The sequence below is a fragment of the Mobula hypostoma genome, chromosome 5 (assembly GCF_963921235.1).
Source record: "Mobula hypostoma chromosome 5, sMobHyp1.1, whole genome shotgun sequence".
Classification (NCBI taxonomy): Eukaryota; Metazoa; Chordata; class Chondrichthyes; order Myliobatiformes; family Myliobatidae; genus Mobula; species Mobula hypostoma.
This window is the reverse complement of record NC_086101.1, coordinates 50000165-50014825: the sequence shown is the minus strand read 5'-3', so window position 1 is coordinate 50014825 and position 14661 is coordinate 50000165. Positions and strand designations below refer to the sequence as shown.

At 40.9% G+C, this 14661-nt stretch overlaps 1 protein-coding gene across 17 annotated transcripts in view; it reads left to right on the top strand.

The window, feature by feature from the left end:
• Positions 1-14661, top strand: part of mycbp2 (MYC binding protein 2) — a 227685-nt gene that overhangs the window by 19863 nt on the left and 193161 nt on the right. For 14 of the 17 annotated variants that reach the window (XM_063048481.1, XM_063048475.1, XM_063048480.1 and 11 more), the window contains exon 2: positions 9434-9509. In XM_063048481.1, the coding sequence (XP_062904551.1) occupies positions 9434-9509 (76 nt within the window). Of the gene's footprint in view, positions 1-9433; positions 9514-14661 lie in introns of all 17 variants that reach the window. The other 3 variants (XM_063048487.1, XM_063048473.1, XM_063048471.1) reach the window with 1 other exon arrangement.

Here is a 14661-nt window from a genome sequence, read left to right as displayed (position 1 = left end):
GGTAATGAATAAGTGTGAGGTGGTTCGTTTTGGTAGGTCAAATATGATGGCAGAATATAGTATTAATGGCAAGACTCTTGGTAGCGTGGAGGATCAGAGGGATCTTGGGGTCCGAGTCCATAGGACACTAAAGCTGCTATGCAGGTTGACTCTGTGGTTAAGTAGGCATATGGTGTATTGGTCTTCGTCAGTCGTGGGATTGAGTTTAAGAGCCGAGAGGTAATGTTGCAGCTATACAGGGCCCTGGTCAGACCCCACTTGGAGTATTGTGTTCAATTTTGGTCGCCTCACTACAGGAAGGACGTGGACACTATAGAAAGGATGCAGAGGAGATCTACAAGGATGTTGTCTGGATTGGGGAGCATGTCTTATGAGAATAGGTTGAGTGAATTCGTCCTTTTCTCCTTGGAGCAATGGAGGATGAGAGGTGACCTGATAGAGGTGTACAAGATAATGAGGGGCATTGATTGTGTGGATAGTCAAAGGCTTTTTCCCAGGGCTGAAATGGCTAGCAAATGACTCCTGGATGGCTACATGGAGCTTAGAAAAATAGAGGGCTATGGGTAAGCCTAGGTCGTTCTAAGGTAAGGACATGTTCAGCACAGCTTTGTTGGCCGAAGGGTCTGTATTGTTTTTATGTTTTCTATGTTTTTATGAATCTGTGGAATTCATTGCCACAGATGGTTGTGGAGGCCAAGTTATTGAGTATATTTAAAGTGGAGGCTTTTTTTCCCTATTTCCGAGTGAACTCATTGTGGAACAACTCGATGGATACGATTAAATATTCCCTGTTTCATCCTGCCACAGATGAGAATCACACCTGCTTCCAAGGTCTGTACAGTTTTTAAAGATATTTTAATCTGATTGAACAATCCATCACTACTTAAACCAACAGAACTAATGCCGATTGTGGCCATACTTCTTGCCTGACTTCTCGTAGGAAACGTGTCTATTGCTTGGGGTTACAAGTACATTTAAAAAAAAATGAAGGTTTTCGACTACTAATACAGACTGTATTGCTGGCAAACGCACAGTCTCAAGTAAATAGAGCTAGGATGCTGTATCAAAGGGACATTAGGACAGTGCGTTTCATGCAATCCTGGTTAACCCCTTCCATACCAGACTCAGTGCTTCAGATTGATGGGTTCACTCTACACCGTCAGGATAGGACTGTGGAGTCTCAAAAGCAGATGTGGAGATGTATCCCTCATGATCAGCTCCTCTTAGTGCCCAAATGTGTCAGTGATGTCCCTATTCTGCTCACCAGACCTGGAATATCTCGCAATGACGTGTCAGCCATTTTACCTGCTGCAGAAAATTTCTGCGATCATTGTGGTAGCGGTTTACATTCCACCTCAGACCAAAGTCAAACAGGCCCTAGATGATCCGAGTGATGTGATCAACATGCACGAAACAGCATACCCTGATGCCTTCACCATCATTTTGGGGGATTTTAACTAGGCCAGTTTGAAAAATTCACTAAATAATTATCATCAACAAATCACTTGTACCAGAGGAAATAACACACTGGACCACTTTTACACCACCATCAAGAGTGCTTACAGTGCTATTCCATGCTCACATTTCAAGATAGTCTGATCACCCGGCTGTACTTCTACTCCCTGATATAGATAGCCTGAAGACTGCAGCACCAGTAGCGAGGACCGAGAAGGTATGAATAAGGGAAGCACAGGATCTTACAGGATTGCTTTGAATTGGTGGACAGGAATGCATTTAGGGATTTGTCTTCGAATTTGGGTGAAAATGCTGCAGCTGTTAGCGACTTCACTAAAACCTGTGTGGATGAGTGTGTGCCTATGAAACCTTGCTATACATTCCCAAGCCAAAAGCCGTAGATGAATCTGGAGGTTTATCATCTGTTGCAGGTTAGATCTGTGGCAATTAAGTCTGATGATCCAGGACTGTAGAAGAAAACCAGGTATGACTTGCGAAGGGCTATTTCAAGAGTGAAGAAACAAATCCAAGTGAGGTTGGAGGCGACACTGGATGCACGTCAACACTTGGTGGGGTTTGCAGTACATTACTTACTACAAAGCGAAACTCAATAGTATAAATGGCAGCAATGCTTCACTACTGGATGAGATCAATGCCTTTTAACCTGCCTGTCCAGTTAGACCCATTGACTCAGCTTGCTCCTGCCACACCGAACTCATTTCTGCATACCATGACACTGTTTTAACCCCCCCTTGTTCAATCCATTCCTACCTATGTTCGTGACACTTCTCACACTCTGAAACTTTTCGATCATTTTAAGTTCCCTGGCCCCCACCGCTTTATTTGGATGTCCAGTCCCTGTATAGTTCCATCCCCCATCAGGAAGGTCTCAAAGCTCTCCGCTTCTTTTTGGATTCCAGACCTAACCAGTTCCCCTCTACCACCACTCTGCTCCGTCTAGCGGAATTAGTCCTTACTCTTAATAATTTCTCCTTTGGCTCCTCCCATTTCCTCCAAACTGTAGCCATGGGCACCCGTATGGGTCCCAGCTATGCCTGCCTTTTTGTTGGCTTTGTGAAACAATCTATGTTCCAAACCTGTTCTGGTATCTGTCCCCCACTTTTCCTTTGCTACATCGACGACTGCATTGGCACTGCTTCCTGCACGCATGCTGAGCTCGTTGACTTCATTAACTTTGCCTCCAACTTTCACCCTGCCCTCAAGTTTACCTGGTCCATTTCTGACACCTCCCTCCCCTTTCTAGATCTTTCTGTCTCTATCTCTGGAGACAGCTTATCTACTGATGTCAACTATAAGCCTGCAGACACTCACAGCTACCTGCACTATTCCTCTTCTCACCCTTTCTCTTGCAAGAATGTCATCCCCTTCTCACAGTTCCTCCATCTCTGCCGCATCTGCTCTCAGAATGAGGCTTTTCATTCCAGGACGAAGGAGATGTCCTCCTTTTTTAAAGAAAGGGGCTTCCCTTCCTCCACCATCAATTGTGCTCTCAAATGCCTCTCCCCCATTTCACGCACATCTGCTCTCACTCCATCCTCCTGCCACCCCACTAGGAATAGGGTTCCCCTTGTCCTCACCTACCACCCCACCAGCCTCCGGGTCCAACATATAATTCTCCATAACTTCCGCCACCTCCAACGGGATCCCACCACTAAGCACATCTTTCCCTCCCCCACCCCCTGCTTTCCGTAGGGATCGCTCCCTACGCGAATCCCTTGTCCATTCGTTCCCCCCATCCCTCCCCACCAATCTCCCTCCTGGCACTTATCCTTGTAAGCGGAACAAGTGCTACACTTGTCCTTACACTTCCTCCCTCACCACTATTCAGGGTCCCAAACAGTCCTTCCTGGTCAGACGACACTTCACCTGTGAGTCGGCTGGGGTGATATAGTGCGTCCGGTGCTCCAGATGTGGCCTTCTATATATTGGTGAGACCCAACGCAGACTGGGAGATCATTTCGCTGAACACCTACGCTCTGTCCACCAGAGAAAGCAGGATCTCCCAGTGGCCACACATTTTAATTCCATGTCCCTTTCCCATTCTGATATGTCTATCCACGGCCTCCTCTACTGTAAAGATGAAGCCACACTCAGGTTGGAGGAACAACACCTTGTATTCCGTCTGGGTAGCCTCCAACTTGATGGCATGAACATTGACTTCTCAAACTTCTGCTTCTACCCCATCCGTTATTTATTTTTATACACACTTTGTTTTTCTCTCTCTCTCCTTTTTCTCCCTCTGTCCCTCTCACTATACTCCTTGCCCATCCTCTGGGCTTCCCCATCCCCCCCCTTTCTTTCTCTCTAGGCCTCCTGTCCCATGATCCTCTCATATCCCTTTTGCCAATCACCTGTCCAGCTCTTGGCTCCATCCATCCCCCTCCTGTCTTCTCCTATCATTTCGGATCTCCCCCTCTTCCTCCCATTTTCAAATCTCTTACTAACTCTTCTTTCAGTTAGTCCTGGCGAAGGGTCTTGGCCCTCTTCCTAGAGATGCTGCCTGGCCTGCTGCATTCCCCAGCAACTTTTAAGTGTGTTGCTTCAATGCCTTTTATGCCCACTTTGAAAGGGAGAATATAGCTATATCTGTGAAGATCCCTGCTGTACCTGGTGTCCCTGTGATCTCTGTTTTGGAGGCAGATATCAGGCTGTCTGTTAGGAAAGTGAACCCCTGCAAGGTGGCAGCCCCCGTTGGAGTAATTGGTAAGTTTCTGAAAGCTTGTGTCAACCAACTGGTGGGTGTGTTCCAAGGACATTTTCAACCTCTCTCAGCTGCGGTTGGAAGTCCCTATCTGCTTCAAAAGGGCAACAATTAAACCAGTGTCCTAGAAGAGTAGTGTGAGCTGCCTTAATGGCTATTGTCCAATAGCACTCACATCTACAGTGATGAAATACTTTGAGAGTTTGGTCATGGCTAGACTGAACTCCTGCCTCAGCAAGGACCTGGACCACTGTAATTTGCCTATTGCCACAGTAGGTCTACGGCCGACGCAATCTCAATGACTCTTCACCAATGGACAACACAAACACCTATGTCAGTATGCTGTAGTTCGGCGCTTAACACCATAACCCTGATCAATAAGCTGCAGAACCTGGGCCTCTGTACCTCCCTTTGCAATTGTATCCTCAACTTCCTAACCGGAAGACCACAATCTGTGTGGTTTAGTAATAATAACTCCTCCTCACTGATGATCAACTCTGACGCACCTCAGGAATGTATGCTTAGCCCATTGCTCTACCCATGACTATGGCTAGGTATAGCTCAAATGCTATCTATACATTTGCTAATTATACAACTGTTTGCAGAATCACAGTTGGAGATGAGAGGGCTTACTGGAGCGAGATATACCAGCTAGTTGAGTGATATTACAGCAACAGCATTGCACTCAACATCAGTAGGACCAAAGAGCTGATTGTGGACTTCAGGAAGGGGAGAATGAGGGAACATGAACCAATCCTTATAGAAGGGTCAGAATTGGAGAGAGTGAGCAACTTCAAGTTCCTGGTTGTCGAGATCTGAGGATCTAACCTGGTCCCAACATAGAAGGCAAGATAGTGGCTATATTTCTTTAGGAGTTGGAAGAGATTTGGTTTGTCACCTAAAACACTCCAAACTTGTATTTTGAAGGCTGTGATAACCATGAAGAGCATTCTGACAGGCTGCATTACTGTCTGGTATGGGGGTGGAGGGCTACTGCACAGGATTGAAAGAAGCTACAGAAAGTTGTAAAATTAGCTCCCTCTTGGGTACTAGCCTCTGTAGTATCCAAGACATCTTCAAGGAGTGGTGCCTCAGAAAGGCAGCATCCATTACTTAAGTCCCCATCACCCTGGACGTGCTGTCTTCTCATTGCTACCATCAGAAAGGACGTACAGAAGCCTGAAGGTACACACTCCGTGATTCAGAAACAGCTTCTTCCCCTCTGCCATCTGATTCCTAAATGGACTTTGAACCCATGAACACTAACTCACTTTTTTGCTATTTCTGGTTTTGCACTATTTTTGATTTAACCACTTAATATACATATTCTGCAATTGATTTATTTTTTTCTGTATTATCATGTACTGTATTGTACTGCTGCTGCTGAGTTAACAAATTTCATGACATATGCCTGGCGATATTAAATCTGATTCTGATAGGTTCTTGATTGGAAGGGTATCGAAGGTTATGGGGAGAAGGCAGGAGAATGGGGTTGAAAGGTAATTGGTCAGCATGATGGAATGGCAGAGCAGAGTCAATGGGCCAAGTGGCCTAATTCTACTGCAATGTTTTATGGTCTTATTCACCTAAAATGAGTTGGATACTTGCCCATGAGTCAGCTGAAATACTATGTCAAATTTGCACAGGCATTACAATGGGTATTGAGTTTGCTGGGAGGCTATTTGTTTATTCAAGAGGTTCTGGGGAGGAATCAACATTTCCAAGTGTAAGGTGAGTCATTAGGAGATTTAGATAAAAACACAAGGACTGTAACTTAATTGAAGTAACTTCAGTTGCCCTTTATTGGTATTGGTGAAAATGATGCTAGAATAATGTCATGATTTTTGCCAAATATTTGGCTCCTAATTATGCTCAGTTTTGGGATAATCTCTGAGCAGTGGGACCAATGACAGTGATCACTTTTGAGATCATTTGGCAGTAGTCCATTGTAATTGAATCATGTTCAATAATATGATAAATTCATTATCTAAGAATATTGCAATCAATCCAACAGATTTGAAATCTGGGATATTTTATAGCATTGATGCTATGACTTATTCTTACTGCTGACTATAATGAGGACATTGCACTATATAAAGTTGCATTGAAACCATTTAAGACCAAAATGCATATTGAAATGATGTTTTTTGCTGTGAATTTTAATTGGTCATTGGCCTCATGCAGATGATGCTGGCACGAGGTGTACTGACTGCATTAAATAGTTAACTCTGTGTTTAGTAGTTGTGCTTTTAAAGCTGATGATGTTCATGGATTTGACATGAGCCTTGTGCGGGTATAATATCTTCACCTGAGATGAACCCTTCTGACTGGTTATATCTTCCAGTGTTTAATGCATTAAGTGGTAGTGTACCTCTAATTGATATAGAACATGGAAAAGTTCCATATTAATTAGAGTATAGTATCAATCCCTTCAGCCTATGATGTCCCTACAAACATGATGCTGATTTAAACTAATTCCATCTGCCTACATGTGATCTGTACTACTTCATCCCTTGCCAGTTATGTGTCTGTGCAAAAGCCTCTTAAGCATTGCTATTTTCTGTTCTCACCACCTTCCTTGGCAGTGTGTTCCAGGCACTTACCTCCCTGTGTTTATATATTTTTAAAAAATCTTCCGGTATTCCCAGTAGACCTTTCCCCCCTCGTGTGTTAAATCTGCCGTTTTGTGTATGATAATTTCACTTGAGTGGGGTAGTGGGCAGGGAGATGGGGAAGACTATCCATCTAGTCCAGTGCTGCTTATAATTTTATATGCTATCATCAGACTGCATCTCTTGATTCTGCTGCAGATTAGACAACACATGTTATTTCCAACCTTGCCTAATATCCTCTAATCCAGGCAACATCCTGGTGAACCTCTTTTGCACACTTTCCAAAGCCTTTACGTCCTTCCTGTAATTTGCGACCAGTATTGCAAACAATATTGCAAATATGACCTAATCATTTTATACAGTTGCAATGTGATTTGCCAATTTTAATACTAGGACTGATAATTCAAGTATGCCATATGCTGCCTTTACCACCCTATATACTTGTATTGCCACTTTCTGAGAACTATGGACTTGTACCTCAAGGTCCCTCTCTACATTAATGTGGTTGAATGCATTACCATTTACTGTTACTTTACTCTTGCATTTGACATCCAAAATCAATCTGCCATTTCTTGTACAACTGGTCTATGTTCTGCTGTATCCTCTGACAGCTTTTCTCACTGTCAACAACTCCGCCAATTTTTGTGTTGTCTGCAAACCTGCTAATTGACCCATCTGCATTTTTTCCAAATCATATTTTCATATATCAACAGAGGCCACAGAATTCCAGTCAGATTAACATCCTCTGTCTTCTCTGTCAAGCCAGTTTTGAATCCAATCTATAAAGCCTCTTAAGAAACATTATTGGCTGTTCTTTTTGCCTGTAGTTAGAGGATATAAAGATATCTGTCAAAGCCCTAGAAATCTCTTCTCTTCCTCTCTCAGCAACCTGATTTAGATCTCATCAGTCCTGAAGATTTATCCACCTTGATATTCTTCAAAGCACCACCTCCGCATCATTACCTTGCTATCAGCATCGTATAGAATATCAGGATATCCTTCTCTGATCTCACTTCCCTCCATTCCTTAGCGAATACTCGTTTACTATCTCAGCCACTTTCTGTGTCTCCAGGCATATCTTCTTTGTCCTTAAAAGGTCCTATCTTCTCCCTAGCTACAATCTTGTTTTTAATGTAAGTATAAAATGCTTTAGGGTTATGTTTAATCCTATCTGCTAAAAACATTAGCCTTCCTGATTTCTTTACGTATCTTAAAGGCTATGTTTGATTTCAGCTTCCTAAACCATACACTTGATTTTTCTTTTGACTAAATATGCAATATTTCTTGTCATCCAGGGTTCCTGAGCCTTTGTTATCCTTGTTTTTCTCATTGGAACATCTTGATCCTGTATTCTAACCAGCTCGCCTCTAATCAATTCCAAAAATCCAGATACATACTGTACTTGCCCAATAATACCTGTTCCCAGTTTACTCTCCCTAGCTCCTGCCTAACCCTCTTATTATTAGCCTTTCCCCATTTATCAACTGTCCCATGAGGTTCAGACGAAATATCTTCCACAGCATCACCAGGCTTCATTCTTCTAAACTTCAAATGCATGTGTCCTTGTTTTTGTTTTGGTTCTGCCTTTCCTCATGCCCCATATCTCTGAAACCAACTAGTGAACATGCCAGGATTGATGCAATTTGTCCTTTTATCAGTAATGATCTTGGAGGAAAAATCATTAAATAGTTTGGATATTTCTGATTTAACTTGTTTCCATAATGTCAGTTAGTTAAAATGTGATTGATGGATTAGGAAATACTGCTTGCATTTTGTGGGCTACATTGGTTGTAGTATAATCATGAAAACCTATGTAGATCTATGTTTTGAATACAACCACAACTTGTTCTGCTATAATGTGGCTTTCTATAATGTGAAGTTTCTGAAGAACATAACTGGTTATATCATAGCAGAGCTATGTGTACAATATATGGCTGTTTCAAAATGTAATCTGCACTGTCAGAAAGGTAAACCAGATGACTATGTCATTGAGACACAAGAGTCTGCTGATAGGAATCTGGACCAGCAAACAATCTGCTTGAAGTCAGGATAGGAGTGGGTTGAGGAGCATCTGTTGGGTTGGGGAAATGGGAAGAATAGTCAGCACTTTAGGTTGAAATCCAGCATTCAGGTCTTCTGGTCTCAAACAGATAGATTATTGCTGATTATATAACATAGTTGCACTGCTCTCCAGCTCTTTGAAACTACTGTGAACAGCAACTGCTAATTGGAATAAGAGGAGTGCACAGATTGTACAATTAATATATAACTAAAAATCTGAGTTTTGTGCCACACAAATCAATCATGATTTCGTGATGTCCTTGTTCCTGGTGGCTTAGTTCTCCTGCAGATTAATATAGATTCACAAATTAGAGATGTGAAATTATCAGACATAAACTACACTTTCCCCAAATATGCTAGTACAAAATGATATCACTCATATTAACCAGAACATGTCAGCACAAAAGCAGAATTAGAAGGTAAAAATTTGATGCGGCTGGAATTTTATTTTAATTGATTTTCTCATCCTTATTTTTGAAAGGCAAGCCTACACTTGAGGGGCAGGTAGCAAGGACTATGTGGGAGGGGGTGGGCAGATTTGGATTGTGTCACATATCAAAATGTTAATCACTTTCTGTTTCAGAAATAAAAAAGCTTTGAGCAAGAAAAAACTTAAAAGGAAGCAGAAGACCAAATCGAAAGTAAAAACACGATCAAAGGCAAGTTCATTTATTTATGGCATTGATTGGAAAAAAAAAGTCGAAATTGTGGCAACCAGAATGGTTCATGATTAGTTATAACTGATATGAAATACCCTTTCGCTGACCTGGCCCTTTGCATTGGTGTGCCCTCTAAATCATTACTAATATCCATCTCTTAACCCAAGCATTTTCCTCCCTATTTCTCTGTATTTGTTTGGAACTTATCTTCATTAGAGATAGTATAACAACTTACAAGTCTACTTGATTGCAGCTTTTCAAGATGTTTTTTCTTATTCAATATGGTTGTTCTTTCCAGTACCTCAATGGGTAACAATGGGTCCCTCAATGGGTAACAAGGAAGTAGAGGATGAATATGTAATTAGATGAATGAAGAACACACTTTACATTGTAACTGTGAACAGCATCACTGAAGATAGCTGTAGGATGATGCAGCGAATATTGGAATAGAAAATTAGTTTCTTGAGGGAAGGGGCCAACCGATGAGTTTTAATTTCTATCCCATTAGATTCCGGATCAGGCCCTTAAAACAGACATGTGATGGAACTAATGTGGATCTGAGGCCCCTCAGCCCTGAACTTAATTAGCTTCATATCTAATTTTTTTTTAGATTTAAAAACTCACTTTATCTGGTTTTGTCTAGAATGCTCAAGTAGTAGAATTATGAATATGACTGGACCTGCACAAATCAATATAAGACAGCATTTTCTGAAGAACTGTTTAGTGGTAGAAACGTAAGGAGCTCGCTATCCCCTGCATCCAGTTAATTAGGTTTAAAGGTTTTTTTTTGGACAAATGTTGGATTAACATGTAAAATTATTCCAAAATCTTGAATTTGATTTCAGAGTTGATGTTATTAAGGAATGGAATCTCTGTGGAAGTCTTTTTTTTCTTAGGGAATGTTGTCTGAAGAATTCTTCTACCTTCCTTAAATGTTTTTATTTTTGTCATTAATGTTCTGTATTCTTCTGATTAATATTATTCTGTATTACTTTCCCTCTTGTTAGCTTGATTTTTGGATTGTATATTGAGCTGCTTGTCTAACTAGCTATTATTTCTGAGTTTTAATGGTCGATGTTGACAGGAAGCTCAGCCAAGAAAACATTTTTTAAAAAAAGTCCTCTTCCATCACATACCTTACAGACATAACATTTCCAATAGAAGCATTGTGGCTGATCAGGAATAATTTTTTTTTAAATGTCCAAAATGCTTAAGGATGTATTTTACAACAACAATGGTTAATAATTCCAGAAAAGATTTTAGTGGACAACTATGATCTTTTCAAGAAATCCACATTTTTGTAAGGTAACATATGAGAAGATAGTAGTTTTCCATCATGCTAAGAAGTGAGTAAAGTTTTGGCTTGAAATTATGTTTTGTTACAGGAATCATTATTCCATTTCTAGATCATGAAATCTGATGAGAATTCCTTTTGTAGAATTTTTTAAAGGGTTCTTGACAATATGTATTAATGAAATGCACAACTGTTAATCCATCTACTATCCATAGAAATATAGAAATCCTACAGCACAATACAGGCTCTTTGGCCCACAAAGCTGTGCTGAACATGTCCTTGCCTTAGAAATTACCTAGGGTTACCCATAGACCTCTGTTTTTCTAAGCTCCCTGTACCTATCCAGGAGTCTCTTAAAAGACCCTATCATATCCGCCTCCACCACCGTCGCTGGCAGTCCATTCCACACACTCACCACTCTCTACGTTAAAAAAACAGCAACAGCTTACCCCTGACATCTCCTCTGTACCTGCTTTCAAGCACCTTAAAACTTTGCCTTCTCGTGCTAGTCTTTTCAGCCCTGGGGAAAAAGCCTCTGACTATCCACATGATCAATGCTTCTCATCATCTTATACACCTCTATCAGGTCACCGCTTGTCCTCCGTCGCTCCAAGGAAAAAAGGCCAAGTGCACTCAACCTATTCTCATAAGGCATGTTCCCCAATCCTTGTAAACATTCTTGCAAATCTCCTCTGTACCCTTTCAATGGTTTCCACATCCTTCCTGTAGTGAGGCGATCAGAGCTGAGCACAGTAGAAAATAAGGCTGCTAGCCTTAGTAAGGCACAGACCTCTTTTCACTTTAAAGTATGGTGGTTGTGAATAATTAATTTCTAGTTGCAATCCACTATTAGAACAATTATTACCTTTTTAAAACATGCTTCTCACATACAAGATAATGAAATAACTTTTATTTCCATGCACCATGTCCAACGTGAAATTGTCATCAATCAGAAGGTCCTTTTGGACCACCAGGTTCTTTTAGGTTTCCTCAGCCTAACTATGTAGTTAATTTTCTTTGTTATTTATTTCTCTTTTCATTTCTTCCCTCTACCATTAGCACCCTGCACCATCTCCACCACACACCACCCCCCCACGAATGCTTTATGCTTTTGTTTCCCTCTCGTTCCATTCAAAATCTTGTAGAATGATTGTATGATTAGATTTTTTAATTTGGAAGAGTTATAAAACTGCTGAATCATTTCCCCATCTGTTAAATTAATTGAGCATATGTGCATGCTAATAGTATTATATTTAACTTGCATAAATCAAGGTTAGCGATGGTTTTTGGTCTTGCTGCTTGGACTGGATTTTGCTGGAATGGCTAGCAGTTCCACATTGTGCCTCCAGTATGTTTGTATTTTAATGCCACTAAACTTTGAGATCCCAAAGAAATACAGACTTGCAGATTTAATGTGCTATTCTTTGCTGACAGCTTGGCTCTGCTCTGATGCTGGACCCCCTCTATGGAGTGTAGTAGTGGACTTGGACTTTAATGTGGAATCTGCTTTCTGATGCTATGCTGGTTTAGATTGGACAGAATCAAAGAGCCCATTCAATGGAATAAGAATTGTGTAATTGTGTATTTTATAGATAGAGCACAATTTAATGTTTTCGATTATTTCATTTAATACCTACCTTTGGATCATTTTTACTTTAATGGTCATTAATATTTGGAAACACTTCACATTTTGACAAATGGCAAAACAGTAATTGGGCATAAACAGTTGTCAAAGGTTTTCAGAAGGGTTTTTTGTTTGCCTTATTCTGATACTCTATAAGTTCTCTTGTTTAGACTGAGGCAGTGAGATTCATTTTTCTGATAAAAGGAAGTGGATGAGGAATTAGTTGCAAGCTAAACTTAAGAAAATTCTGGTCTTTATGTTTATTAAATTTTTCATTTTTAATCCTCAATGCAAAGCATTTCTCAGGAATTCATTTGAAGAACATTTTTTATTTAACTGAAACCTTGTGCATATCCCCTTTTTTGTGCAAAAAATTCTGTGATTGTTCTTGATGCCTGCTCATTTGTACTTGAATTTTTAAATTGTGCAAACGTGATCTAGATAGCTTATTTATTTGGGTTATTTGTTGCCCCCAAATTTTAATATACCATAAGACATAGCAGAATTAGGTTATTTGGCGCATTGAGTCTGCTCCACCATTTGATCATGGCTGATTTATTTTCCCTCAACCTCATTTTCCTGTCTTCTCTCTGTACCCTTTGATACCCTTACTAATCAAGAACCTTTCAGCCTCTGCTTTAAATATACCAAATAACTTGGCCTCCACACCCCCTGTCTCTGGCAATGAATTCCACAGATTCACCATTCACTGGTTAAAGAAATTCCTCCTCATTTTTGTCCTTGCATTCTGAGGTTGTGCTGTGTGGTCCTAGACTCCCCCACTATAGGAAACATCCTCTCCATGTCTCCTCTATCTAGGCCTTTCAATATTCAGTAGGTTTCAATGAAATTCCCCATTATTCTTCTAAACTCCAGCGAATACAGGCTCAGAGTCAAAAAAGATTCCTCATCAAGACCTTTTCATTCTTGGGATTATTCTCATAAACCTCCTCTGGATCCTTACCATCACATACTTTTTTAGATATGTGGTCCAAAACTGCTCACAATACTCCAGTTGTGGTCTGACCAATGTTTTATAAAGCCTCAGACTGAACCAGTTCCTATTCACCATCACCGTCCTCCATCTGATTGAATTGGTCCTTGTACTCAATAGTTTCTCTTTTTGGCTTCTCCTAATTTCTCCAACCCAAGATGTAGCTTTGGGCACCTACATTGTTCCCAGTTATGCCTGCCTTTCCATTGGCTACATTAGTGAGACCTGACATAGATTGAAACACAGCTTTGTCAAGTACTTTCACCACAAGGGCCGAATTTCCTAGTGGCCAACCATTTTAATTCCAATACTATTCCCAATCCAACATGTTGGTCCATGGCCTCCTCTACTGCTACGGTAAGGCCATTCTCAGGTTGGAGGAATATGATTCTCTCACTGTGGCTCGTAATAAACCAGGCTTGTTAGCTAACTCTGGCTAACAGCCACGTGATTTAACATCACACGGGTAGCGGTGAGAAGGCCACCTTCAATAAGCAATACACATCTAGGGTTCGTATGATTCGGGTTCAATCAAACAGGAAGGTTGGAATGTTCCGATGAGGGAAGGGAAATTATATTGAATGCTGTGTAAGTACTGCTTCATGCAAAATTATTGTTCACCAGGAAATAACAGGCCTAAAATTAAGGTGGAAGTATTATTTACAGATATTTCAACTTTAACAAGCAATTAATAGGAAAAAAAGAAAAAAGACCCAATACAGTTAACCAGTCTAAACGCTGGAGCTCATTTCTGGAGTAGTCGGGTGCTTTGCTTTGATTACTCACACGCTGAATCCATATTCTATGTGAAAGACACCAGCCGCAGTTTGAACTTCCATCGAACACCATTTCGAACAAGCTGGCTAACTCAGGAGAATTGGCACACCTCGTTGGAGCCATTTGTCTGCACAAAGCACTTCTTACAATAGGATTTTCCTTTCTGGTGGGATTCTGCAAGCGTCTTCCCTTGAGTTCTTCTTCGCATCACCTTCCTCTTCCGACCCCTGCCAACAAAAGACCCAATACCTACTGTCCCTCAGATATCAGATCCCGCCCAGCTCTCTCAAATGTTCTATGGTATCCACTGGACAGAATGTTACCAAGACAAACCTGATTGGTTGATACAAGAGTCCTAAGCTAAGGAGACACCTTCTCATCTTAGCAGAAACCAAGATGTTTGTCTATGAAGCTTAATTAACAGAAGACTGCAGTAAGGCTGCTGAAATAAAAGCATAGTGGT